Source organism: Thamnophis elegans, chromosome 1 (genome assembly GCF_009769535.1).
Source record: "Thamnophis elegans isolate rThaEle1 chromosome 1, rThaEle1.pri, whole genome shotgun sequence".
NCBI lineage: Eukaryota > Metazoa > Chordata > Lepidosauria > Squamata > Colubridae > Thamnophis > Thamnophis elegans.
Genome location: NC_045541.1, coordinates 29,927,047 through 29,954,701, shown reverse-complemented (window position 1 = coordinate 29,954,701; position 27,655 = coordinate 29,927,047). Strand labels below are relative to the sequence as shown.

The following is a 27,655-nucleotide window of genomic DNA, read 5'->3' as shown; positions in this document are numbered from 1 at the left end:
TGTTATCCTGAGATACACTGTTTCTGACCATGGAGGATTCACTGGATGAGCCAGCTCTTCTCCGACATGCTTGGCAGGCAGACCCCGGCCTTCTTCTTTCCCTCCTCTTCCTCCCTCTTGCTTTGCAACCGAAAGGCTCACCTGTCCTCTCGGGCGAGCTGGGCCGAGATCCCCGGAGCCGGCGGAGTCACCCAGGCGATTTCTCCCACGCCGCTCCCTCCCTCGCCCCTGGCAGGGCAGAGTCTTCGACGCTCGGCTGCCACCCCGCCCGCCTGGCTCTGCAAACCGGGCAGGGAAGCGGCCATCCTCGTCCGCGCCGGCTGCTGCGGGGCTTTTAAAGGCACATTCCCTCCGCGGGCGGCAGCAGCAGCAGCGATCAACGGGGCCGCAGAGCCAGCCAAGCAGCCAGCCAGGCACACACCTTCCCTTTCGCCCGGCTTGCCCGGCCCCACGTGCAGCGTTGAGCGAGAAGGGGAGGAGCTGAAGGGAAAAGCCATCAAGGTAACTCCGGGCGGGCATTCCCCCGAAGGGCGGGCGTTGCGAAGCGGGGAGCCGGCGGAGGCGGGTAAGAAAGAGGGCATGGCCGGCTACCTTCCACATCCATCTCCGTCCCATCCTCTTCCCAAATGCTGCTGGGCAAGGAGTGGCCTTCTCAGGGAGGCCGGTCGCCGATGCGCATTTCCCTGGGAGGGAGACCCCACCGCCCCCCTACCCGTTGCGAGGAAGCGCCCTTCGCCTTTCCTCACAGCTCTTCCCTCTTCTTGCCTTCACAGGACTTCGGTTTTTCTCGGCGTTGTCTGAAATGCTGGCTCTTCAAAGTAGGGAGAATGATTCACGCGTGTGCCAGAGCCAAGTCGTGATTGAAGAGCTTAACCTGGGATAGGAAAGCCCGGGTTTTACCTCCACAGAGTGGGCTAAAGAGGGGGGGGGGAAATGAGGGGGAACCCCTTCATATGCTTTGCTCTGAACTCTTCGCATAAATAAATAAACAAATAAATAAATAAATAAACAAAAAAATAAAATGTAAACTTGCTTGGATTTTGAAGAAGAAGAAAAAACTTGGTGTCACCGCACTGCATAATAAAGTTACTTTGAATAGCTGGAACTTCTGAATAATGGACCTGGTGTTGTTTTTTCCGAATCTGCAGAACTCATCATCTTTTCTGGTAGTGAAAGAAGAATTAAATCTTTCTTAGGTCATGCTTGACACACAACCTTGCACTTTACTTCTTGTGACAATGTGAAAGTGGTTTCACACTGCTTTCATTAAAAAGGAATCTTTTAATAATCTATAGGCCTATGGATTTCCGATCTGTGTTGCAGTCGGGTAGGGTCCTACTGAACTTTTTGAGATTATTAGCCATAATTTGCTTTAAAGTCCTCCTTCAATTTGTCCTAAAGTTCTGTAGTATTGGGTGATTCTCATTGATTCTCACCTTTTCCTTGTCATACTGTACTAGCTATGTGAAAACATGCCTCTGCTACAAACTGGATGATTGCTTCTTATTAAGCCATGATTTGCTTAGAGTTTATCAAATGAGTTGAGATTAGCACAAGTAAATTCAAATCAAAAACCAACATGGCTTAGTGATTGGAAATGTGAATCTAGCATTATCCAAAGAAGCCACTAAACTTTAGGGGGGAAATGAACTTGGGGATCCCATGGAGCTTTCAGTCTTAATTTACATCACAGTATCTATCAAATTTAGAGATTTGAAGCATGATGGTTGAGGAATTCTGGGAGTTGAAGTCCACAATCTTAAAGTTGTGGAATTTGAAAAACATTGGTTTAGGGTAAAGGGGTAGAGATTGATCTGTAGTGTGATCTGTGTGCAGTGGAGGGCTTGTTAAAAACAGCCATCAAAAGCACCATCCGTGACTTTAAACCATCTTCTTTTGTTGCCATGACTGCATTTTTTGTGGTTTTGACTTGAATACAGTACTTTTGTAACTCAAACCTATTCAAAACCCAACAGTTTATTTGTACAAAATGATATGCCAAAGTTTGTTGAACATGTGCAAACTATTTATTTAAAAGACTTATACAACATGCCATAACCCTTGATGGGCTCACCCATCCTGCTAAACCATGGTTAATCCACCATAGGGGATGGGGTTTGCAGACAACACTAAGGCAAACTAACATGTTATATGAATTATGCTAAGGATTGATTTCACTCAGTATTGTTGATTAAAACACTTGATTAGGTTCACCTATGTCAAATCCGTCTGTACACCATAATGACAGCATTACACCATGATTTAAACAGCCATTTTATATCTTAGTACAATATGTGAGACCTCTTTCTGAGTCACACCACTGGCCCATTTACTCTTATATTTTGTTACTTCCAATTCAGCAAGATTTCATGCTTAACTGGAAATGCCTGGAATATGTTTTATGGAAACTCAAGCTCTGGCCTTTGCCCTGAGCTAGTTCTATGTTAATTTAACATTTGGTAGTCAGGAAGCATATTTTCCAGTAGTTCTAATTAAATTTAATCATAGGAACTTTAGTATTTAATTATTTTCCATGAGATAGTCCAAATTCTCAACTGTGAATATTGCAGCCCTTAGGTTTGTTACAAGAAGATTAAAATAGGATTTCTCTATCGAATGTAAAGTTATTGCTACTGTTTGGCTGTGCCACATAGGAATGTGTTTATTGTAGGATTTTAGCTACTCAGGGATCGGCAACAATAGTTTCCAGGTGTTTTTTACATTATTAATTGCTAGGAGGTACAGCTGTCATAGCAAGTAATTCTGAAGCTTTTAATATTGGGAAATGTCCCATGGCTTGAAATTCCCCTTTTCTATGAACTGCGTCATTCCACATTCCCGTTCCTTGGATTATGAAAAATAAGCAATGTCTCTATCTCCTGAATGATATTTTACAATTCCCAGCTTTCCCCACACATCAAAATGCATCTTCTATAAGAAAGCAGGGCCAGGTTTTCAGGGTTCTGACCAGTGGTAAAATTCAATTTCTTTTACTAATGGTTCTGTGGGCGTGACTTGGTGGGCATGGCAGGGGAAGGATACTGCAAAATCCCCATTTTCTCCCCGCTCCTGGAGGAAGAATATTGCAAATACTCCATTCCCTCCCCACTCTGTGGCCAGCCAGAGCTAGTATTCACCAGTTCTCTGAACTCAAAATTTCCACTACCGGTTCTCCAGAACCTGTGAGAACCTGCTGAATTTCACCCTTGGTTCTGACTGAAATGAGGGATTTGGTCCTTGGTTGCTTGTTTAAAAAAATCAAGCTAAGAGGACTGAGGAGAGCCTTCTCTGTGGGAGCGCCTTCCCTCTGGAATGAGCTGCCCCCGGAGCTTCGTATAATCCCCGACCTCCGGTCCTTCTGAAGCGCCCTAGTTGGCTTTTCCAGCAAGCCAGCCTGGCCTGAACAAAACAAAACAAAGTATTGATTATTGTTAATTTTAATTTTAATTCTTTTAAAAATAATGTGTCATTGTTAATTTTAATTGGGTTTGGGGATATCCTATTTAATTTCTTTTTAACTTTTGTAGTATGTGTTTCTTTTAATGTTGTATGCCGCCCTGAGTCCTTGGGAGAAGGGCAGCATATAAATCGAATAAACCTCAAACCTCAACTGAGAGAACCCTAGCAAGGCCCTCCACCTGTACATTTTCAGGATCAACAGTAAAACACTGATTACCATCACACTAATTTATGCCTAAAGCAAATATTGTTTTGCATTAAAAACGTTCAAGAACAACAAATCAGGAAATCAAGTAAACCAAGGTCAGACAAAGGAAAAAAAACCTACTGATTCTCTAGTCTATCTCCTCTTATTTCAAGAAAGAATTCAGTCAACCATTTGCTTCTTTGTGATTAGTTGAAAAGGCCAAAGGGCATTCCCATGGCTTTTAGGACTTCCATAGCTGTGCTGATTGCCTTATAGACAATAGAAGTTGTTGAGTCAAAGATGGGGCTTGTTCAAGCCCCTCAGACTGAAAAGGAAAGAATGGCCAGATGGCAAAGTTGCCACAAGAGCTGCTAAAGATTTCAAACTGAAGCTTGTGTGCTGGGGAATCAGATGCATGTCAGGAGCCACCCTCCCACATTCAGGATTTTTTTTTTAAAGGTAGATTTAAATTTACCATTTAAATAACAGGATTGGAATGGAGCTTAATTCAGACTACTTCACAATTACAATATTTAACATCTTCTACCCTTTATAGGTGGGATGCAGTGGCTCAGTGGCTAAGACACTGAGCTTGTCGATCAAAAAGGTCGGCAGTTCGGCAGTTCAAATCCCTAGCACTGCATAACAAAGTGACTTGTCCCAGCTCCTGCCAACCTAGGAGTTTGAAAGCATGTAAAAATGCAAGTAGAAAAATAGGAATCACCTTTGGTTAGAAGGTAACAGTGTTCTGTGCGCCTTTGGCGTTTAGTCATGCTGGCCACATAATCACAGAGACGACTTTGCACAGCACTGGCTCTTTGGCTTTGAAACAGAGATGAGCACCGGCCCCTAGAGTCAGGAACGATTAGCACATATGTGCGAGGGGAACCTTTACCTTTACCCTTTATAGTCTGAAAGTGATTTCCTGAAAAGGAAACTTTGGGCTCCCTGCCAAAGGCTTTGGGGTGGATTATGTTATAAGACTTTTATGTACAGAGGTGATTTAAGTTACTGTAGATGTGTCTTTTTTGTACATCATAATAGTACATGTTATTTTCCATATCAAATGTTTAAAGTTCTGATTGACAGTGAGAAATGCAATGTATTCCTGTGTAAACCTGCCCATCTAACAAACAGCATCAAAATAAATATATTCTGTAAAACTGAGTCCAACCTGTTACATATTTAGATCTTGAAACAGATAAAAGCTATGCACAAGGTCCATGAGATAAGCAGGTAACTCTACAAAAACAGGAACCATGAGATGTGTTTTAATTGTTGCTTCCTGATGTGCTTTTGCTTATATAGCAGAATTTAGATATTTTTGGTGCTGAATCTCTTATGGGAAGAAGATTTGCATTAGAGAGAATAATTAAAAAGTGAAGGAACACACATCTGGACAAGTATGGACCTGAGACGCCAAAGGTTTTATGATTGGTTAGGAATTTTAGTAGCTTCGTATATACAAGATCTCACCTGCGAAGAAGAGAATCAAAATAACGAGGAAAAATTCTGGAAGAGATTTTGAAAAGAGAAACATCATCAAGGTAGCTTGCACCTCTCATTCTTTTTCATCTGGATTCATCTCCATTCGTCTGGAAGCTTCAGTAATCTTTTAGCAGAAGAGTTGCTAAAAGCTGGCACCCATTTTCCCATGAAATCGGGCACCTGTGATGGTCAGATCAAAAGAGTCAAGATGGCAACTACGAACGTTAATTCAGGATTGCTTTTTATGTGCAGTGGTGGCCACAATCTTGATATTTCTGACACACATATTCCTGATGACATCTGTAGTGTAAACCTTGCATAAATTAAATACCTTTGTAAAAAGCAACACAATCCCCCCCCACAATCTCTGAAATAAAAAAACATGGGGAGGGGAGATGTCCAGAACTCCTGGTTTTTCTTGTTTACTGAGACTTCACCTAGGTTCAAAGGTCATGCAGCAGCCACCCTTCCAAAATGGGGTTGCGTGGAAAATGTTGACATAGAAAAATATGGGAGACGTGCATTATTCACATTTATTTTTATAGGACAGTGTGGTTGTGAAAGAACAAGAAGTGCATAACGTCTATTTTCTCTGGTTCTGAGTTGGTAGCATTGCTTTTTGAAGCTAAGCTCAGATTTCAAGTTCTTCATTCCCTCTCAGCCAGACTTTCCAGAGCTATGAGTCTCCATCGTTTCTCCACTTCTCAGCCATACATCCAGGTGAAGAATAGCAATAGCAATAGCAGTAGACTTATATACCGCTTCATAGGGCTTTCAGCCCTCTCTAAGCGGTTTACAGAGAGTCAGCATATTGCCCCCAACAATCTGGGTCCTCATTTTACCTACCTCGGAAGGATGGAAGGCTGAGTCAACCCTGAGCCGGTGAGATTTGAACCGCAGAACTGCTGATCTAGCAGTAGCCTGCAGTGCTGCATTTAACCACTGCGCCACCTCGGCTCATGAAAGGAGTGAATGAAAGGAGCATTGATGGAAGCAAGGGGTAGTGCTACATTCAAGGAGTGGACCATGAAGATGGTAGAACTTGCTGAAAAGACTAACATGACTTGTTTTATTAGAGAAGGAACAACTGCTTTTATAACAGATTCGAAGCCCTTTATGGACTTTTTTTTGCTGAAAATGGATAAAAATGAACTAGTGATTTCTGGATTTACCAGTTAAAAGATATATATGTTGAGAAGGTGACTGTTATATAATTCTGAAGGGGAGTGAAATGGTATCTGTTATGTCCACAGCTCCTGTAAAAAGATTGGAAGTTGCTTCTTGAAGTGTCTTCCCTCCCTTTTTTCTTTACTTTCAATACTTTTTCTTTCTTTCTTAGGTCTATATTTTTTAGTTTATCCTTTGACTTTGCGATATCTCTCTCCCTCTCTCTCTCTCTCTCTCCACACACACACACACACACACACACACACACACACGTGCGGTGAGGTTTATGGCTGGTGAGGCAAGCAGGAAAAAGCCGCCATATGTCTGCCGCTCTATGTCTGCCAGTGGCGGGGGTTCGGCGGGGCGTTCGGCGCTGTATCTGCCACAGCGGCGGGGCTTCAGCAAGGGGCTTTAAAGCACGGCGGCGGAGAGAAGCAGTCGGAAAGTGAAGATACGAATGCCGGGACTTCGGGGCTTCGGCGGGGCTTTCAGAAAGCCCACCGAAGCCCTGCTGCTGTGTCCACCATAGAGCAGGACGCGTCCCGCCTGCATGGCAAACACAGTGGCGGGACTTCGGCAGGGCTTTCCGAAAGCCACGCCAGAGCTTCGGTGCGGCTTTCCGAAAGCCCTGCCGAAGCCCCGCCGCTGTGTCCACCATACAGGTGGGACACATCCCGCTCTATGGTGGACACAGTGGCGGGGCTTCGGCGGGCTTTCTGAAAGCTCCGCCGAAGCCCCAAAGCCCCGGCATTCGTACCTTCACTTTCCAACTGCTTCTCTCTGCCGCCGCCTCGCCCTCCGCCTCCTCCAACAAACAATCCTCCTCTTTCTTCAGTTCGAACGGAGCTGGGACACCAAGGCTGCTGGTGGTGGTGGCGGGGGCCACCTGAGTGGCCATGATCCCCCCTCCCCAGCCAGCCAGCCCACCCATCCTCTGCCCGACTGGCCCGCCAGCACAAGGCCTCACCACTCTTCTCCTTCTCCTCCTCCTCCTTCTCCTCCTCCTCCTCCTCCTCCCCGCTCAAGCAGTGGCAGGCTCCGTGGGACAACGGGGTCTCATTCCTTCCCCAGCACGGCGAGCTCCAGCATGCTGGTCACGGGTGCGAGGGGCCTGGCCCAATGGTGCTTCCTCGCTCAGTTGCAGCCGGCAAAGAAAGGGGAGAGGAGGAGGAGGAAAGTGGGAGGAGAGCAGGATGGGGCTCCCGGTGGGGGGGAGAGAAGAATGGAAAGGGGGGCACAGTGGGCAAAAGAAAGAAAGCGCCAGCCCACCAGCAGAGGCGGGTAAAAAACCCTCCTCTGCTGGCAGGCTGCCCCTCTCTTCTGAAACAAGTCTGCCCCTCTCTTCTCAAACAAGCTCCCCTCCCTGCCTCTCCGACTCCTACCCCCTTCCCTCTCTTCTCAAACAAGCTCCCCTCCCTGCCTCTCCGACTCCTACCCCCTTCCCTCTCTTCTCAAACAAACTCTCTCTCAAATTGAGAGAGAGTTTGTTTGAGTGAAGTGAAGAAATAAACACACGCATACACACACACACAACATACACACAAAAATTACTTACAATAAAAAATTACTTACAAATTACATTAATTTTGAACTTCTCCCCCTCCCTCCGACCCACATATCTTTTCCAGCTGTTTCACAATCACAGAGGATTTCAACTCTGCTCTTGTCTGTCATGATGAAAATGTAAAAAATGTAAAAAGAAAAAGGCAAGAGCTGCTGAGGTCAGGCTGGGTTAGCTGCTGCCAGAGCCTCCAATGGATGACTCTGCTTAACTGTTTAAAAAAAGTCTCTAAAAAAAGTGCCCTCTACAGGAGGAGGCGAGAGAACCACGTGCCTCATCTACATAAGGAATTTTTCGGCTTTTAACCCTTGCTTAAGTCTGCTCAAGTGATCATAAAGATAGACTAAATGAGGCATGTGGTTCCCTCACCTCCTCCTGCAGAGGGCACTTTTTTAGAGGCTTTTTTAAACAGTTAAGCACTAAGCAGAGTCATCCACTGTGGTTTGAAGAGTCCTCTTTGGGTTTTGGGCAGAAGTAAGGAAGGATTGCATCCATGGGAAAAAAAATTGGAGCAACTGGAGAAAAAAGGCTAGAAGGAAGAAAAGAAGAGGCAGCTATGAGCGGCCGGATGAAAAAAAAAGAGGGGGGAGGAGAAGTTGCAACAGTAAAGCCAAGAATCGAAAAGCCAGAGTTGGGCAGAGTGACTCATCCGGCAGATGCAGCCACAAAAGAAACCTGCAGGTAGAGAAGCTGATCGATGGCAACCCACTGGTAGGAGAAAAGGCGGTGGGGGGAAAGGCAGGTCTGGAATAAAAGTGTATAGACAGGCTGAAGTGAACTCAGCAGCTTTTAAAAAGTTACCAATTTGGCAGGGGTTCTGAAATCAGTTGCAGCTGATTGGATTTCCCAATGAAAAGTTGGAAAGGGAAAGGAATTCAAGTACAGGGCGGGGCATAACCTTTTCCTAGGGGGTCACAGCAACACTTGTAATAACAACACAAATAATTCATACACCATTCGAAAGCCCATCAAAAACTGAGTTTATTGACACGATTTAATAGTCAGTATGATTATCAGTAACCCAATCCGGATGACGTTTCAATTTGTTTGCAATCCATTTTCGATTGATAAACGTCGCTCCAGCATCGCGAGCCTCTCGAAAGGCAATGCATTTTATTCTGTCAATGATCCTTTGTTCTTCCGAATCGAATTTTCCAGCCATTCTTAAAGCAAATTTAACATTTAATAGCTCATTCAATTCAGTTTTTTATGGGCTTTAAAATGAGGTGTCGTGGAAGTTGTAAACTGCTGTCGATCTTGCTGTGACCCCCTAGGAAAAGGTTATGCCCCGCCCTGTATTTGTATGCAAGGCTGAAGACTGTGAATAAGCAATCTCGATAATAGAACTTTATTTATTATGACTTGTACTGATTAGTGGTAGAAATCACACTATTTCAGTCATACAAAAAGCACGAGGATCAGGGAGTGCACATGCCATAGGCATAAGAGCAGGGCAGAGCTAGAAGAAAGATTGTTTTTGTAATGAGTAGTTTTACCTGTGAAAGGGTTCAACAATAAAACAACCTTGCATGGAGCAAACACAATCCTGTTTCTGTCTATGCCCTCCTGGGACAGCTGTGAGACAAGCATGTACCGATCAAGAAAATCATGCACCCTCTTAGATAGATTAACTGACTCTGTATAGTAGTGAAAGATAGTGTCTTGCAAAGACAGATGTGTACTCACGCCTAATGAGATTAACTTCTTTTTCCTCTGTGTCTGTTGGTCTAGCAGAACTGATGAACACCAATATTTAAAGCATTTTGTTGTTCTTATTCTTGCAGAATGTACATCTGCTTTGGAGATCTCCTAACAATTCTATATCTGTCTATATAAGATTGTTATCATGATCTTTGACTGGGTGAAATGGTCCATCGTTGGGCACAAGATACCTCAAATAGGCCACAACCGAGATCCATGATTCCCATGGGAATGAAATTTGGGAAAGTTGTACTTACTTCAGTGCTACTGAGCAATGCTATATTGCTGAGCTATTGCTGTCCTCAAATGATCTTCATTTCAGTAACAGTTTCCCAGCCAGTCTTGCAATCCCTCGCTCCATCCCTCACCCAGCAGCAAATAATTGATGTGGGTTTTAAAGAAGCAATAACTTTAAGGTACAAGAAGAAAGGCTTGGATATTTTTATTGCATTATGTGCCCCTTCTCTGGCACAGAAAAATACAATAGAAGGGCTGAGTATGGTTTTGAAATTGGGTCTTTCTGGAGCCAATCTGACACCATAACTCAGTGTTTGTCAACTATACCAACTTTAAGATATGTGGACTTCAACTCCCAGAATTTCTAGCCAGCTGTGCTGACAGGGGAATTCTGGGAATTGAAGTCCACACATCTAAAAGTTACTAAGGTTGAAAAACATTTTGTTCTCAGGACCCCCTTACCACTTAAAAAAATTACTATATGTAGAACTCCAAAAGAATTGTTATTTGTATGAGTTATGTTTTATCAGTATTTAACATATTTAAATTTTAAATTGATGCTTTTATGGAATATTGAATCATATTCAAATAATATTAACAAACTCATGAAAAAAACCATATTTTAACAAATGAACATAATGAGAAGACTGGCATTGTTTTTAAATTTTAAATACATTTTTAATATCTGGAAAATAGTTTTAATTTTGTGGCCCCCTGAGATGTTTTGGGGGTCCTAAGACCACACTTTAAGGAACACTGGTTGGAGAAAGCACAATCTAGAATGAGTACCCTTGAATTACGGAATTTTAGCATGACTAAGAGGTGAAGGATAAGGCACTAAAAGCAAGATTAATGGAACTGAAGCACTCCCCAAATACATTAAATGCTTCAACATTGATCATGAAATAAAATAATATGCAATACCTCTTTGAGTAGATAAAGGTATGAGGCATGTTTGTGATAATGTTAGTGGTAAGTTAATTATTTGCCAAATATGTTAGATTTTATGCAAACATGGATAGTAAAGTAAGGGATAATTTGTGGTTTTGTTGCAAGGAATGAGAATTTATAGAGAAAAAAGTTGTTCATGTATAAGAGCCCATCCTTGGCTCATGTTATATGGAAGTGAGAATTGGCTCTGTCAATATGTAAAATTAAGTGGAAATGGTTTGCTTAAAGTAGCATGTGTAGTAGCATCTTCTGTTTTAAGGGTTAATAATGAATGGGGGTTGAATGAATGTGGACCGAATAAGAAAGTGAGTGACTAGATATAGCTTGGGATGATTTGGTCATATGGAGAAAATGAACCAATTGCAAAACAAATAAATGAAGTATCAACCAATGGAGAGGAAGTGAAAAGTTGAGAAACTCAAGGGTAATTGCCGAAATCTTAAAAAAGAGCAAGGTGAAAAGTTTAAGGAACAAAAGACAATGTAGTTAGTGACTTATGGTAGAAGCAAGGATGTTTCATACTTTGTATGGATAGAAAAGTAAAAGTGCAATGAATGATATTGCTGTTAATTGATTTCCAGCTATATTTCCTGATCATGTCTTTCATTTCTGCAGCTTACTATTTCTTGCACCTTTTCTGTGTTCTTCATAATGTTGCTTACCTTAAGAGGGAATAGCCGGATGTAAGTTTATATATCTACAAATGCTATTTTTTGTCACTTGCTCATAATCAACATTTTGTTAATGAATAAATGCAATTTGATAAGGTGTTCTGTGATCAGAGATGGTAAACTATTTGGGGGAACTTCGCACTCTTGTGTGATTCACATCCTTGAATGTGGCCTCATTGTAAAAATCATTTAATGTAGTGTGAGATACAACTATGAACAGACAATCCAAATTTAGGTATAGTGAATTGAGCAGTTCTCATTTCTTTCAGAAATGTGTCAAAAATGAAAAAAGCAAATCCTTGTCCTATTTTGTACTCTTTGTGCTGACAACCAGGAGAAATTTGTGCTCTTCCCAATTTGCTTTGTTCCACACACCTTAAGAAAACTGTAATATTTGTCTGAAATGAGGTCCCCACACAGCTGTCTCAAGGCTTTGAGAGCCAGTTCCAGAGAACTTGCATTCTCAAGCCAAGGGCAAGATGGTGTTCTCCCACTTGGGGTCCACACTCAAGACTCCACTGGTTCCTATATGTATGTACCCCCTCACACACTAGTTGTATACCCATGCTTCATGACAAAACTATGTGATCGGGGCAATGCAGGAGAAATCCAATTCACTCCCGTTCAATCTGTTGGCTCAGTGGTGGCCGGTGATTGAAACACATAAGGGAATATCGCTCCCACCGCCTTGAGTCCAGAAGCAGTTCTATAGGTGGAAGCCATAGACATTTTGGTGAGGTACTGATGTTTAGTACTGTAAGGAGCCCCAGACCGCTCCTGAGTAAAGGAGTGGAACATCTGCCAGTTTGAACTGAGGTAACGGTATGTGAGGCAACTGGCAGTTGCAACAGAGTTCTTTTTAGGTGGGGAGGGGGAGTAGAATGTCTAACTCCTTAGCATCAGAACGTGTTACTATAAGGCACCTGGCAGTTGGGACAAAGTTCTTTTCAGGTACAGAGGGGAGTAGAACTCCTTAGCATCAGAGCGTGTAAATTACTGTATAAGAAATACTAAAGATCTGATGGTCATTTTGAAAAATCTTTTCTTAGCGAGCACCTAGAAGCCAAGAGGAACATACATGCCAAATTTCAAGTTTGTAGGCTTTACGGTTCTGGAAATTTCATGATGAGTGAGTGGTATTTGCCTTTTATATATACAGATATATTGATGAGGAGCCAACTTGTTTCACTGTACTCAAAAAATGCAGGCTAGTCCTCCTCCACAGATCTCTGCTCCAAAGCCTCATCCAATATGGCTGCTTCTCTCTGCCTACTGTAAGAGCTGTCAGTTAGGGTCATCCCTATTGTAAAATGTAAATACAACTATTACTACTAGAAACAACCTGGATCTATGACAATTTGCTGTAGCCAATTTGCCACGATCAACTCATCACAGCCAACTTGCCACGGCGGTGGGACAAAAGTTACATCAATATTAAAGAAATGGTGGAATGGAGCCATTAAAGGATGCAAAAGGACAGAACGAAATGTGAATGGCAAAAATTAAAACATTTATTTTAAATAATTAAATAGAATTGTTAATTAGTTCCACAGTGAGTTGTCCCACGGCGAGTTGGCTGCAGCAAATTGGCTATGGCAAGTGGTCCCATTCCTAACAACTAAAGCATCTCATGTAATTAATTACCAAAACATTTCACCAGTTTTTTAAATTTTAAAATATATAAGTATTCTGCTTCGAGCATTTATGTTGAATACTATTAAATGAATATAGGTCAGCTTTGAAAGAACAGTTTTTTTTTTAATGGTATCATTGAGTAAGTTAATCAACTAATAACTTAGAACAAAACAATTGATTTATGCTTTGTGCTGAAGGAAATTCATTCAACTAGTGCATTATTCATAGACTAATATAAATTAGCCATATTTGGACTAGCAGATTAGTTATGGTTTCATTGCTTTCGGATTTATGGTTCCAGAAAACTTCACAGTCTCTGCAAGGGAAAAACATCAAATTTCATGGTCAGATCTAAGATAGCCAATTGTTCTTGCCAAACAGCCTGTAGCTCAAAACAAGTTACAACAGGTTTTCCATTACAGCACCACCACTTTTTGAAATCAATTATCTTTCTTCTTTAGAGCGCAGTTTTCAATTTGTTTTTATTAGTGTGTGTAAATTCACTGCAAAACAACTCAAGCCCTCCCTTCTTTTCCCACCAAGGTAGGCAACTGGAGATGTCTATTATTTCTCCATTCAGAAATGAAATGAAACCCCACGGGAATCCTGCCACAAGGAGGTCAAGCAATCCAGTATCTCTGTCGGTGGCAATAAAATTATAGCCGTGAGAACTTCGGAACCATTTGGCAAAGTGGTATTTCTTCACCGAAGGTTGAAATTTAACATCTTTTCTGTCTGCAGCCAGTCCCGTGTTTGCCAGAGTGAGCACTACCACTTACACTTACGGTACATCCTGCCCAAACTCATGCAACTGATTTCTGATTGAAGAGGCTGGGGGACAGGCTCTAAATTACAAATTGTAATTAGAGGTTGGCTTTTTAAATTCATTGAGTTACAACAACTTGAGTAAAAAGCTCCTAGTTACCTCCTACCCCCTGCCTTCCTCCTGGCATTTTCAATAAAAGAAAGCTCATTCCAAAGCAACTAAGTGCCATAGCAATGGGTGGTTCATATAGAACATGCCTTTCATCCAATTGGACAATTACAACACTTTTGTCTACTCTGACCAGCATTATTTCTCAGGTTCTTTGAACAGCAGGGTTTTTCTCCCCCATCCATCACCTTAGGAGGATTTTTACAGAGGGTACTAGATATATTGTATAATAAATGGAGAATCTTGATTCACTTGTAGAGTTTTTGGCACATAGTGCCAAAAGCACATGAGTGAACACCCATAATGCAATGCAGCATGATCAGCCCCGCGTGCCCCACCCATGCATGCGTGCATGACTCCCGTGCACTGTTTCCCCACACATGCACACGCATCTCCCACATGTGCCCCGCCCCCATGCATGCACGGCAGAGACCCCAAAACCAGCTGGCCAGTGTGCATGCGTGGCAGAGCTGAGCTGGGGTGATGACTTGCGTGCCCGCAGAGAGGGCTCTGCGTGCCACCTGTGGCACGCCTGCCATAGGTTTGCCATCACAGCAACAGGCTGATGGAGAGAAATTATGGAAAGGAACTTGGGGTTCTGTCCAAATGGAATGGAATGGTGTGGGGCGAGAAGCTGGGAAAAGGTTTTGGAAATAGGTTGGATCAAGCTGCGAGCTATGGAGGGGAAAAAAAAAACCAGAGAAATGTTCTCCAGCACTTTCCTATGGGACAGGCAGATGAAAATGGTGTTGAGTTCTCCATTATAAGCCTCCTTTCTCCTGGTGACCCGGAGCTGGACATATAATGGAGAAGTCAGCAGACCACTCCTTGGGCTTCAAGGATGTGCAGATGGATCAGAGGAGGTGAAAACAGAATTACAAAGTCCCTGGAGGTCACAAATGTGAATTTAATAAATAAATGTACACATTACATCACTTTCTACAAAGAAAGATCAAGCACCTTGTAGAACCACTGCTGATAAAGGGTTGGAAACAATTCTGGGTGTCATATTTTATATTTTCTTTCATTCTTAATTAAAACAGTATTTTGATTTTCTAAGATGATCTAGGACAGTGGTTCTCAACCTTCCCAATGTGGTGACTCTTTAATACAGTTCATGTTGTGGTGACCCCCAACCATAAAATTGGTGTCTCGGTTCCTAAGACCATCTAAAATATATGTTTTCTGATGGTCTTAGGCGACCCCTGTGAAAGGGTTGTTCGACCCCCAAAGGGGTCCCGACCCACAGGTTAAGAACCACTGATCTAGGAAGACAATACATTTGGTAACAAATGCCTATCCAGTTGCAGTTTCTTCAGCATATACTCTTTTCCACTGAATTGCAGTTAGTATATTTAAATAGTATAAAACCGTGACTACCACTTTTCACTAAGCTAGTAAGTGGCCTTCTTGGATGCTGTGACTTCCCTCCACCACCCTGTCTTTCTAGGCACATCTAAACTCCAATGCAGAGTGTCACCCATCTCTTGACCAGGGATCAAGAGGGTGATGGCAGATGGTGGGTCAATCTGTTCTGCTAGCAGACGCTGCTTGAGTGTTGTCTCCCCCAACCCTTTGAGATTTCTGAGTAAGATGAGATATAATTTGTCTCCTTCTCTGGATAGCTTCTCTCTGTGTTCCTTGGGACGTCACACTCTGGCTTTGAGCAAATCAGGATCTGAATTGGGAGGAGTCAGATAAAGTCAAGAAATGCCCAAGCTGAAGAAAATCCATTTGTAAAACCATTGAATCTTGTTTGGAACTGCAGAAACTAACAAAACAAATTCCAGATTCCAGTCCATGTAATTGCAAAAATGAATAACATTTCTTTCAAGCTTTCTATGTAAGAAAATCATCTGATGTTTTGTTTAAAATCAGGTTTTACCAGATATTTATAGTCAGGGCTTTGTCAGTGTCCTTTGCCAGTTCTCTCTGGGGAGCAAGACAAATAGGATCTATTGATTATTTTTCATTATCTCTAACTTCTACAATTATGAAATTTCAAAGCCTGTGTTTTCTAATAACTTCCATCTAATTTTAAACTTTGCTTTCCAAAGAGGTGGTCCTACCACCAAATTGCTTGGCATTTCTATGACAATGAAAGCCCTTATAATACTGTGACATTTTAAAATTCTGTAGGCAATTGATTTTCATTGTTTTATATGTTTCTTATTCTGAACTGTTTGGCTGTGTTTTCATGCCACCCAATTTAAATATTTATTTAAACTCTATGTTCATATTCTAAAGCTTTCTAATTGGATACCTTTGTTACTTCTTCTGTTCGTGGAAAAACAAGTAGATAAAGCAGGATGAAGGCAGGGGTTAGTATGCATTATATACAGTAGTGGAAATGGATAGATAGAATCTGCATCCATTTGGTGATGTATTTACATGCTTTAACTATAGAATTGGATTGGTTCTCCTGTTCTTTTAGATCTGTATTTTCAGCAGATTTGATAAAAGTAATTCCAAATTGCTTTCCTTCTGTAGTTGCTCAGACAGCATGACAGAAGATGGTGAAAAAACCTGATGTGATACCATTGCATCATTGGATAGGGAGTTTTGTAGTTATAGTTTATAAAAGTATTAGTATATATCTTCCAGCATTCTTCACTTAATTCTGAGACTCATTTTAGATGTATATATCAAGAGCACTGGTTATATATATATATATATATATATATATATATCCTGATATGGTGGCATGATTGCTGTTTACAAATCTAGCTGTATGTAGGCAGAAAGAATGATGTATAGTCAGGTTAGCAAAAAAGCAGCTATATCAGTGATGAGGTAAATTATGGCACTTTTCCAATTTTGCGTTATGTAATTTTCTTGACAGCAATTCACTGCACCATGCAGAGCAATACAATGCAACTCAGTGCATAGAACATTTGGAAAATGTTTGGAAGTCTTCGTTAAAAACGAATCTGATCAAAGCTTTTTTTAAATGATCAAAAGTTGATAGTTTTCACAATTATAATTCAACATAATGATTCAAGAATGAAACTAAATACAATTGTTTTTATCTGAAAACACCATGAGTTATTTAAAAGTAAACTAAAAATATTCCGTTATTTGCAATGCATATCTACAATTTATTGCTTGATCAGAACTAGGGTCACAAACAGATTTTCAACATAAAATTGCAACATTAGTGAGTCAAGACAGGAAGGAAAGGATGGACAGACTGTGACAAAGCAAAACATCTTATTACTGAGGATTTGGTTTTCTGCTCAAGATATATCTTTTCCATGGATGATTCTTAAATTCTACAATGTTAGAAATACACACTCAGAGAAGTAGCTCACTGACAATGTTTCTAAAATAAATTTGTACTGAAGAAATTGTCATCAATACCTCTTCCCTCAAGAGAAAGTGAAGCTCATTTCCCCCATAACCGTAAGTTGAATTTCCTGAATGTCAAAAAAACAGTTTAAAAATTAACAGACATAAAAATAGCTTGCTTTTATGAATATTGAAGAAAAACTGCACAAAAATCTGCATTCAACTACAGCTTATCTATTTTCAAATCCATTATGGCTGCTCCAGGCCACTGTGACTTTTGCTTGAGATCTCCTCAAGCTATACCTGATCCACAGTTCAATGACTTGAAAATTTATATACAATGCCAGACAAGTATCCAAAAACTTCAGTCCAGCCCAGAGCTGGATTGTGAATGCTTCATGTCAGCTTATATAAATTCCAAGTATATTTCCAAATATATGTCCTATGAATCTGTCTTTGACAAAGATCCTTTCCCAACATCTGCTTAGCTACAAATTTAGAAAAAGATGTGGGTAGAAATTACTGAATCTTAGTACTGGTGAGTCAAATCCATGCAGGACTCTGGAGATAGGAACGCTGAAGTATACACCTATTTTTGAGCTATGCAGTTCAGATATGAATGTTCTCACTCTTTGGTACCACCTTAGGACATGATGGGATACCTGTGACTTTCCAGTTGTTCCCACACTGCCCAATTGTTACTATCTACCCTCATTGGCCATATTAGCTAAGGTTTTGGGGACACGCCCATCAGGAGCAACAGGAATGCACTCCAAAAGCATTCGTTTCTATTTTGCAAAGTTTGGAATATGGATTTACAGCTGCTTTTGGAAAAAAAAGTTATCTGATCTCACTGATGGTATTGTTGCAAAACATCACTGGCATAAGCACTCTAGCATTGAGACTAAACATGTTTTAAATAAAGAAATCCACATATAGTGTTATAAAGTAAGTGCCAGGGGATTTCTGTTTTATTATTTTTCACTTTGATACTAGACACAAACATGGTAACAATCAATCTAAATAGGCATAATCGAGCCGAAATTAAGCACCTTTAGGTTCTACTGATTTAAGGGAGAACAATAAGCACTTAAACTGATTTAGAAGTATATAACTTTAGGTGTATATCATCTACATTGCTTTTTTTTTACTAGAAAACCTGTCCATCAGAGTTTCTAGATAATATTTAGCTAAGTGCAGTAATTAATTTCAAATTTAACATTCAAGGCAACAGGTGAGAATAACTACATTTAAATTCAAATGTTTCTGAAACATAATTATTAAGCAGTTACAAACATTAAGATGAATCTTAGCATTATACAGCACATTGCTACACACCATTTATTATGGATGAAGTAGAAATTAACATATCTGATTATTACAGCAGCAAAAATCTACAACTGTTCTGCGCCATGGAATAAGTTCTGAAGCAGCATTTTCAGTTTTAAAGAGAAAAGGCAAAAAGCCATAAATTATTATATTTTAAGAATTCTTTTGAGGCATCCATTAAATTTCTGTGCTTCACTCTCGACAATATATACCCACACAATCCTGCAATTTATACATAGTCTTCAATAATTATGCAGGTAACTGTGAAGTAGGTTTTATGCAGTAGATCTATGCAATTGTGATTAAAGTGCAAAATATTTGGTACAAAGTCTTAATGACTACTGTATCTTGTTTCGATGGACACTGGAGAACTGAGACTGGATCTTCCATTGATGGCAATAGTGTTTGATGGAGGTGCAACCTGAAAAAGAAAATATTGTCAGAATCATAGAAAAAAACCTAGGCCTGGATATCATCCATTGGCTAGTTTAACATGCATCTATCTGTCTTAAAAGCTATCCCTGAGCAACATCTAATTATCAGGATGAGATATCTACTCGGACCCCATTCAATAAAGAAGTGTATACAGGTTTGATAAAGGGAGTAATGTGATGTGGTCAGCGAAGCTGAGAAGATTTGGGTTCAAATATTAATCAGTCATTCAGTGGGTGTCTCTGGACAGACATTCTGTTTTACCAAACAGTGCAATTTGGTAGGACAAAATGAGATGGAAGAAGCATATCTCCAAGATTAAAAAAGAGGAGACAAAAGATGTTAAGATATGAAAGTACAAAATCAAACAGAATTGAGGAATAAAACAGGTTTTAAGGTTGAGAAGATAGTAAAATATTTGGGTATCGCCATGACAATTATGAACTGCATGCTGTTTCAAAATAGTCATGTTAAAACAGAGTGAAATTAAAAAGATATGTTAAAGATGGAACAAAATACAATCATCATTTTTGAGGAGAATTTCTGTGATTAGGATGAATGTTTTATCTGGAATGTTATTTTTATTTTACACAATATTTGTCTTGACAACTGATGTATTAGTTAAACAATGGCAGAGGAATTATCTAAATTTGTATGGCAGGGGAAAAAACACAAATTAAATATTACAAGAGTACAAAGGAAAGAGAAGGATTGGGTTTACCTGACTTGAAATTACATTTTATTTATTTATTTATTAAATTTATATGTCATACACCTACCTATTGTAATTATATTTCTCTGGCTTGTTGGTCAGTTTGGATGAAAGAATATTGCTGAGAAAAGAAGGCTCCTGGAGTTAGAAGGACGTGATCAACTGGTCTGGGGACCACAGAGCCCATCAAGTGGCTCATCTTATTAACATTAGCAATAGCAAAAGCATTTAGACTTATATACTGCTTTACAGTCCTCCCTAAGCGGTTTTACAGAGTCAGCATATTTCCCACAACAATCTGGGTCCTCATTTTACTCACCTCGGAAGGATGGAAGGCCTGGTAAGATTTGAACTGCCAAATTGCAGGCAACCAGCAGTCAACAGAAGTAGCCTGCAGTACTGCACTCTAACCACTGCGCCACCATGGCTCATCAATATTACATTAATTTACAGATTATGAGTTGGAAAAGAGATCTTTATGAACACACATGTACATTTAAATGATTTGGAATGTATCTTCCTGCTATTTAGAAATCTATTGAAATTTGTTCGTGTTTTCTAGCCCAGCACTTTAGCCACTATTAGTACTCTATGGCTCTGTCCACTGTGCAACTATTTTGCTTCTATCATTCTCCAAAATCTTATTCTGATTCAGTTGAAAATGACAGACATGCGGCTTTTTTGGGGGGGGGGGGATTAATAGATCCTGCAAAGCTGCAATCAGTGAGTGAAGCCAACAGATACATGAATGAGGTATACATTTTGCTTTTAAAAAATATGATTTTAAAACAAAGCATTATCTTAATGGGAAGAGACTAATCATATGATGGAAACATTCTGGAGAGATAAATAGCTATAAGCCTTGCCCTCTTTTGACCCATTTGATTAGCAATTAATGAGGGCTTAATTCAATAGAAATAAAACTGCAGCACAAAAGGTCACAGAGTTTGGCTCTGCACCCAAACAAGTTATTAAAAGGAGGAAAATGTTTGACTGACAGGAGAAACAGTTTTTTTGCCTCATTTCTTAAATACTTGGCAGTTAACTAGAGCACCTGACAGACCTTTTACCTGATTTACTAGAGTAAACTATTGGCTCAACATCCTTTTTCTGCTTGCTCTCCATACACAAGGGAATCAAGGAGCCTGCCAGCCTTCTGACATGAAGGGTTTAATTCTCTCACATGCAACAGGCCTTGTTTTAAAAAGCTAAAGTGACATTTTGCAGCCACAGCCTGACATCATCTTCACAAGAGGCACAAAAATAAATTTGATACCACAGCTTTCTCATCCCATATCGTTAGTGCAAAAGTCTAATCAACAAGCTACACTTTTTATTTTGGGGAGGAGGGGGTTCTTCAATGAAGAACAACTGAGGAAAATCTGAAACAACTTCTAAAAATGAATGGATCTAAATAGGCTGATTCTGACCATATTAGTTAACCTTAGAGCCCATTCTCTTTACAATGCACAGTTTTCAAAATGAATGGACGCATGGCCTTAGTTACTCTTCATTTTTCACTATTTATTTACTTATCGAATCAAACCCGGAGAGGGCCTCACAGCAGTCAAAGACAAAAAAACTACCAAGTGACAATAGAATTACCAAGTAGCGGAATATCACAGCTCATTATAAGAACAATGGAAAACATGCAGGGAGCCAGCTCACATTCCACTCTTCCCAAGGAACTGTTGGGAAACTTTCATCTTCAAAGCTTTAGAAAAACCCAACAGATTTGGGGTCATACAGACATCAGAAGGAATGCTATTCCAGAGAATCTTATCTTATCACGTGGGCAGAAACAATTAAAAGAGCCCACCTCCCCAAAGGTATCCAAACCCCATGAAGTGACAATCAACCTTTTGAATTGCAACTGGAATCTAATTGGTCAAAACAACGGTGCTATACAGAAGGGAGTATGAAACAATGACATTACACAGACAAAATGAGATATGACTATAATTACTTTTCCATCCCTGTGTTTTGGACCAATGCAGTTTCTGAGTAAACTTTAAGGTAACCAAATGTGGAGGGCACTGCAATAATCCAAACAGGTGGTGATTAAGGCCTCCCAGCCCAGAATAGCAATAGCACTTATACTTGTATACCATTTTGCAGTGCTTTATAGCTGTCTCTTAAGAGTCCCCAACAATTTGGGTCCTTATTTTACCGATCTTGGAAGGATAGAAGGCTGCATCAACCTTGAGCAGGTGAGAATCAAACTGCCGAACTGCTAGCAGTGAGCAGAAGTAGCCTGCAATACTGTATTGCATTCTAACCGCTGTGCCATCATGGCTCAGAATACAAGTTGTAATTGGAGTACCAAATGAATCTCTGGCCATGGCTGCCAATTATATGTTGAATAAGAACTTACAGTCTATGGAACCCCCGAATTGCATGCATGTTCTGCCTGAAGAAGCGCAATCCCACTGAGAACGGAAGTTGAAAAATGCTTGAAACCAAAGCCATTCGGTCTTGCCAAAATTAAACCTAAGCCTGCTCCTCTCCATCCAGACCTTGACAGCTGCCAGGCACTGGAACTAGACCTTACTTGCAGTGCCTCTTTGTATTGGGATTAAGTTGTAAATCTGTATCATCTGCACAGTGATAATACCTGAATCTGTATTAATATGGGTGTTAGATACAAATGGGAAGATGGGGAGCTCCAAGGAACCCTGCAAGGCCAATGTTTCTGTCCTGTCCCACTCTCTGACCCTGGAGAAAGAAGGGTCCCTATAATTCAGAACTCCCCATATCTAACCCCTGGAAGTGAAGAGCTCAGAAGGCTACTGTGATCAATCATCCTGAAAGCTGCTATCAGCAATATAGGGCAAATCAATCCAGAAAATCAACTCTACCAAAAGACTAGATGTCAGGGTTCCAAATAGGATCCAAAACTAAATCAGAGTCCAAGGCAAAGTATTGCTCAAAGTTCCAATTTATTAAGAGAGCCATGTTGGCACATCTGGGAAAACCCGAATCTGAAGCTTACCCATTTTCCCCACCAGGTTTTCCCCACCCAAGTTCAAGATCTTGCCCCACACCCACAATCCAACCACATGGTCCAATCTTCCACTGCCATGCTGGCAGTTGCATCCATTCAGTTCCGGTCAGGTGCAGAGGTGCAGAAACAAAGGATGACCTTAGCTTTCTAGAAGGAATTTTGTTTTGGCTACATAGCATCTAACTCTGTACAATCCCCCTTCCCTTTTTTCATACAACAGAAAAGGCATAATAGAATAAAAAAAAGTGTGGCAGGCCAAAGATCCAAAAGGAATATGGCTGCAGGCCTGGCACTAGAACTATGTTTTATTAAGATTAAGATTTATTAATCTATAATAACAGAATCTTGCAAATTTGATTCTGCTATCCTTCATTTCCATCTTATATCCCAGTGAACCAGGGAGCTTTCACCTGTGCCACTTCCAAATAGCATCTTGTTTCCTAGAACTTGAAAGGGTGTTTCAGCCCCTTTGTCTAGGTAATAGATCTTGTATAGTTCTGTCTACAGCTGCTGAGAGATTAAGCAGTAACAGGAGAGTTACACCATTTCTCTCTTCTGGTCCCACCAGAAGTCATCCACAAGCACAATCAGTGATGTCTCAATACTATACCCAATCCCTGACTGGTAAAAGTTCAGATAATGTATTTCCTAGAGGGTCCACTGGTTACAGCCAACAGAAGCAGGCAGCAACAACAATTAAAACCACAATGGTAGACTTTTTTTTAACAACACAAAGAATACTGAAAAAAATATCTTAGAATGGCAAACTGTGCAATCACCAAGCTTGCTTGAGAATGTTGAATTCATTGATTCATTTGAGCTAAATTCTCTGTATATAGATTTTGTCCTATTAAGAACTAAACCTCCCCCCCAAGAAAAATTCTTCAAAATAATATGCAAAATATTGTGCTGAATATACATGAAAAATATCCAGTATGTTTTTTTTTAAGTACCGATTTTGAAACTTGAAGCCTACAAATTCAAAACCGGTGCCGCCACCTTTCTGCTTTACTGCCTTGATTTTTAAGAAGATACCGAGTTAACTATCTGCTTCAAAGGCTGAAGAGATTTAGGGAAGATGGAAGCGCAGGTATGAAGCCAATTTATGAAAGACTTTAACTTGGAAAATACAAATGAGGAAGACAACTGAAAGAGGGGATGGAAGAAAGGAAAAAGTGACCAGGCAACAGGGGTGGGATCCTGCCAGTTCTAATTCTTCTATAGAAGAGGTTCCACAAATCTACAGTGTCGCTTAGAACCGGTTCCAGCTCCTTCCCCCTGCCCATCCGCACATCATCAAGATGAAGAGCGAGAGGAGGAATTCTGGGAGTTGAAGTCTTAAAGCTGTCAAGTTTGAACACCCCTGGGGTTTTTTTTTCTAAAGGGTTAGGGGTGCAAGGGTGTTGTAACTTGACAGCTTTAAGACTTGCGTGCTTCAATGCCAGAGTTCCTGAGCCAACATGACTGGAGGAGGAATTCTGGGAGTTGAAGTCCACAAGTCTTAAAGCTGTCAAGTTTGAACACCCCTGGGTTTTTTTTTTAAGGGTTAGGGGTTCAAGGGTCTTGTAACTTGACAGCTTTAAGATTTGCATGCTTCAAATGCCAGAGTTTCTGAGCCAACATTTTGGTTGCTAAGCAAGAGCGTTAAGTGAGTTTCACCACATTTTACAAGTTGGCCACACCCACCCAGTCACATGGCTGCCAAGCCACTCCTACTCATCCACATGGGATGACAAGCCACTCCCACAAAGCAGGCCACACCTACAGGAGAGGTTCTAAAAAATTTTGAAACCCACCACTGCCAGGCAAGTAGGGAGAGGGAAGTTAAGGGTACAGAACCACCTGCTATCCTCTAAAATGGGTTAGTTGGTTATTGTTTCCATAACAAAGGAGTAATGATATAGTATATAGTTAATTATATACTAGGTTTAGTATATAATTGTCAGATCATTGTCAGAAACAGCAATTTTGAACACTGCTCTATTTCCTATTGGCATAATTTTAAAAATAATAATCACACGTTCACAAGATTCGCTCATCAATCATCATATTCTGAGTATTACACTGATTTTGAAAGCAGCACTATAAATCTCCTGCTGTTGATTTAATGCTGAGCGGGAGAAGGGAGGACAGCGACTCACCCGCCTCAATTTGGCAGCAGCCTCTCCAGAGCGGATTGCAGCCAGCAAGCTCTGGTGGATCTGTTCTGGGTCGGGGTGTTGGACTGCTGCAGCAATGCTTCTCTCACAGATAGCGATGGCTGGATGGTTGCATAAAGGGGGAGCCTGCCTGTTTTGGTCATAGCTTGCATCGTTAGTCTTCTGCTGGGTTAAAACATGGCCCAAGTAAGGTTAGCGGAGTATGTTACCATCATTCCGAGCAGACGTTCAAAGAGCTATAGGTTTCTAACTACAAAGCATTGTAACGCCCAACACATTTATTAAGCTTTCATGGATCCAGAATAATAAATCATTCATTTATTATTATTTGGGGAGTGGGGCATAAAATTCAGGTAACATACACGACTGCCTAATGTTGGATAAATAACTTACTCAAACATTCCAGTAAGAAGAGATAGAACTGGGGGTAGGGGAGGGGCAAAGCCACCATGAATGTATGTTAAATACAAATTTTACCTTGTCGGTCAGGATCTGCTGTGTCTGAGTTGTTGGACTCAGTATAGGTGAATCATCCTTTCCTTCGGTGCTGGATGGTGATGTGCTAAGATCAAAAGAAGATTGTTCTTTTAATGGTCTGGTTGTATTGGCGCATGTTTTACTGAAGGACTGTGATCTTTTAACTGCTGATGATACAGCAAGAGCAAAAGGAGAAGGTTTAGGAGGAGAATATGGCTGTGGCAAAACAAAAGTCCTCAAAGTTTTCAAATGTAATGGAGAAAGCTGGGATGAAGGAGAATTCAGTGGTTGAGACACTTTTACAGGAGAAGTGGAGACTTTTCTTTCTTCTTCATGGCATCCGTTTTCAGTAGTTTCCTCAGGTAACTGAGAAGGAACAGGAATTGGTTTAGGTAGTGGAGGGCAAGGTTGATCTGGAGATGCCACCTTTTTCTCCGCCTCTACAGTCTTGGCTTCATTCTGAATAGGGGCGCTTAGAGAGCCACATTTTTTCAAATGCAATGGAGAAAGCTGGAATGAAGGAGAATTCAATGGTTGAGACACTTTTACAGGAGAAGTGGAGACTTTTCTTTCTTCTTCATGGCAACCGTTTTCAGTAGTTTCCTCTGGTAACTGAGAAGGAACAGGAATTGGTTTAGGTAGTGGAGGGCAAAATTGATCTGGAGATGCCACCTTTTTCTCCGCCTCTATAGTCTTGGCTTCATTCTGAATAGGGGCACTTAGAGAGCCACTTCTTGCAATGGCAGAAGTTACATAATGATCTGTGGTCCTCCTCTGTATTTGCAAATAAAAACTGCTTGGTCTTATCGGGGGACTCAAAATTTTTGGTTTTTCTTGCACTGCAGGTGGAGAACTTTTATTCCCTGAATTTACAATTAAGGGAGGAATCCGGTGGTCTTGATTAGGCTTGGGGTGTTCTACCTCCATTTTCTGGCCTTTGGCATTGGAGAAGAAAACTGGGCTATGATCAGCAGCCGGGTATGTTTTAGGCGGCGGATCTCTCCCTACCTTGTGTTGTATAACTTCATTCTTAAAATCAGGTTCTGTTTGACATGGTGTTTTTGAGATATGAGCAGTCTCTGTTTGTGTGCCAAATTCTTGGGAATTTTCATTCCTGGGAGATACTGCTGCTTCTTGGTATTCCACAGTATCTAATTCCCAATTCTTCGCTGTTTCCAAACTCTTGGGAGGTACTATTTTGTAAGTAGTCATTCCAACTTTGGGTATGTAGTCTCTGGTAATTTCATTGGAAGGCTTAGGTTTAGGCTTTGAACCTTGTCTGTAAACTGGGTACGTTTTTGTAGGAGAACTAACTGGGCTTCTGACCATTGTCTCCGGGAGAACTTGGTTATCATTTACAAATGCATTGTCATGGGTGCCATTAGGATTCACACTGTTTTGGTCTGCTTGTCCTATGGACTTATTCATCATATTCAGGGCTCCTGAGGAATGTTTTTTCTGTACTGGCTTGTGTCCATGAGTTGAATTTTTGTGAGGGCTCAGTGCACGGCCCTGATGATTGCTGCTTTCATTTAATGCAGTCAGACCAAAATTATCTTCAGATATGGTCTGAATTGCGACATCCTGAGTCTTTGTTAGATCTACATTGATCTGATCACATTTTTGATCATTCACCCCATTTAGAGAGGTGTCATCCAGTGTCTCAGGCTTGTTATTTTTCCCTATTTCTTCCTTACTGAGTTTGTTAGAAGGCAGAGAATATACTGGTTCTTTATGACCTTTTAAAAAAGGGAAACATGATTTTGACATTAGCATAGAGAAGAAAAACTCTTTGAATCACACATCACTCTTTTTCATTAAAACGGTACTAAGCATAATTCCCTTAAAATAAATTTCATTGCTTATACCAAACTGCCATTTGTTGGGCTGATTTCACAATCTATACCTGGCAGACCCAAAATAGCTTATTAGTACTATAACTAATACTAGTATTAATATTATATCAGTACAGTACTAATATTGATAACTATATTAGTACTGTATTAGCAGGGATGGGATTCAGCCAGTTCGGGTGAACTGGATGCTAATTTTACATGTGGTTCGCCAAACCGGTAATTGCAAGGGCTAGCTGGCCCCACCCACTCCTTCCCTCCCTTCCTCAGAGTCTCCACGTGACCCATTTTGGATGCCAGATACGTGCAGGGCCCATACAGAGGCTCTGGGAGGGGGAAAACGAGCCTCCCAGAAGTTCTGGAAGTACAGAAATAGGCCCATTTCTGACCTTCCGAGGGCCTCCGGAGCC

The 27,655-nt window shown here is 40.8% G+C and overlaps 2 protein-coding genes across 6 annotated transcripts in view; both read right to left on the bottom strand.

The window, feature by feature from the left end:
- GRB14 (growth factor receptor bound protein 14) overlaps window positions 1-305 on the bottom strand; it is a 67,858-nt gene extending 67,553 nt beyond the window's left edge. The window contains exon 1 of the mRNA XM_032238868.1: window positions 142-305. Coding sequence (XP_032094759.1) covers window positions 142-305 — 164 coding nt within the window. The remainder of the gene's footprint in view (window positions 1-141) is intronic.
- A 16,175-nt stretch (window positions 306-16,480) lies between these two features.
- COBLL1 (cordon-bleu WH2 repeat protein like 1) overlaps window positions 16,481-27,655 on the bottom strand; it is a 133,214-nt gene continuing 122,039 nt past the window's right edge. For 3 of the 5 annotated variants that reach the window (XM_032210737.1, XM_032210766.1, XM_032210755.1), the window contains 3 exons: window positions 25,393-27,131; window positions 24,898-25,080; window positions 16,481-19,029 (listed from right to left, as the gene is read on the bottom strand). In XM_032210737.1, the coding sequence (XP_032066628.1) occupies window positions 18,940-19,029; window positions 24,898-25,080; window positions 25,393-27,131 (2,012 nt within the window). In that variant the 3' untranslated portion in view covers window positions 16,481-18,939. The remainder of the gene's footprint in view (window positions 19,030-24,897; window positions 25,081-25,392; window positions 27,132-27,655) is intronic. The other 2 variants (XM_032210746.1, XM_032210775.1) reach the window with 2 other exon arrangements.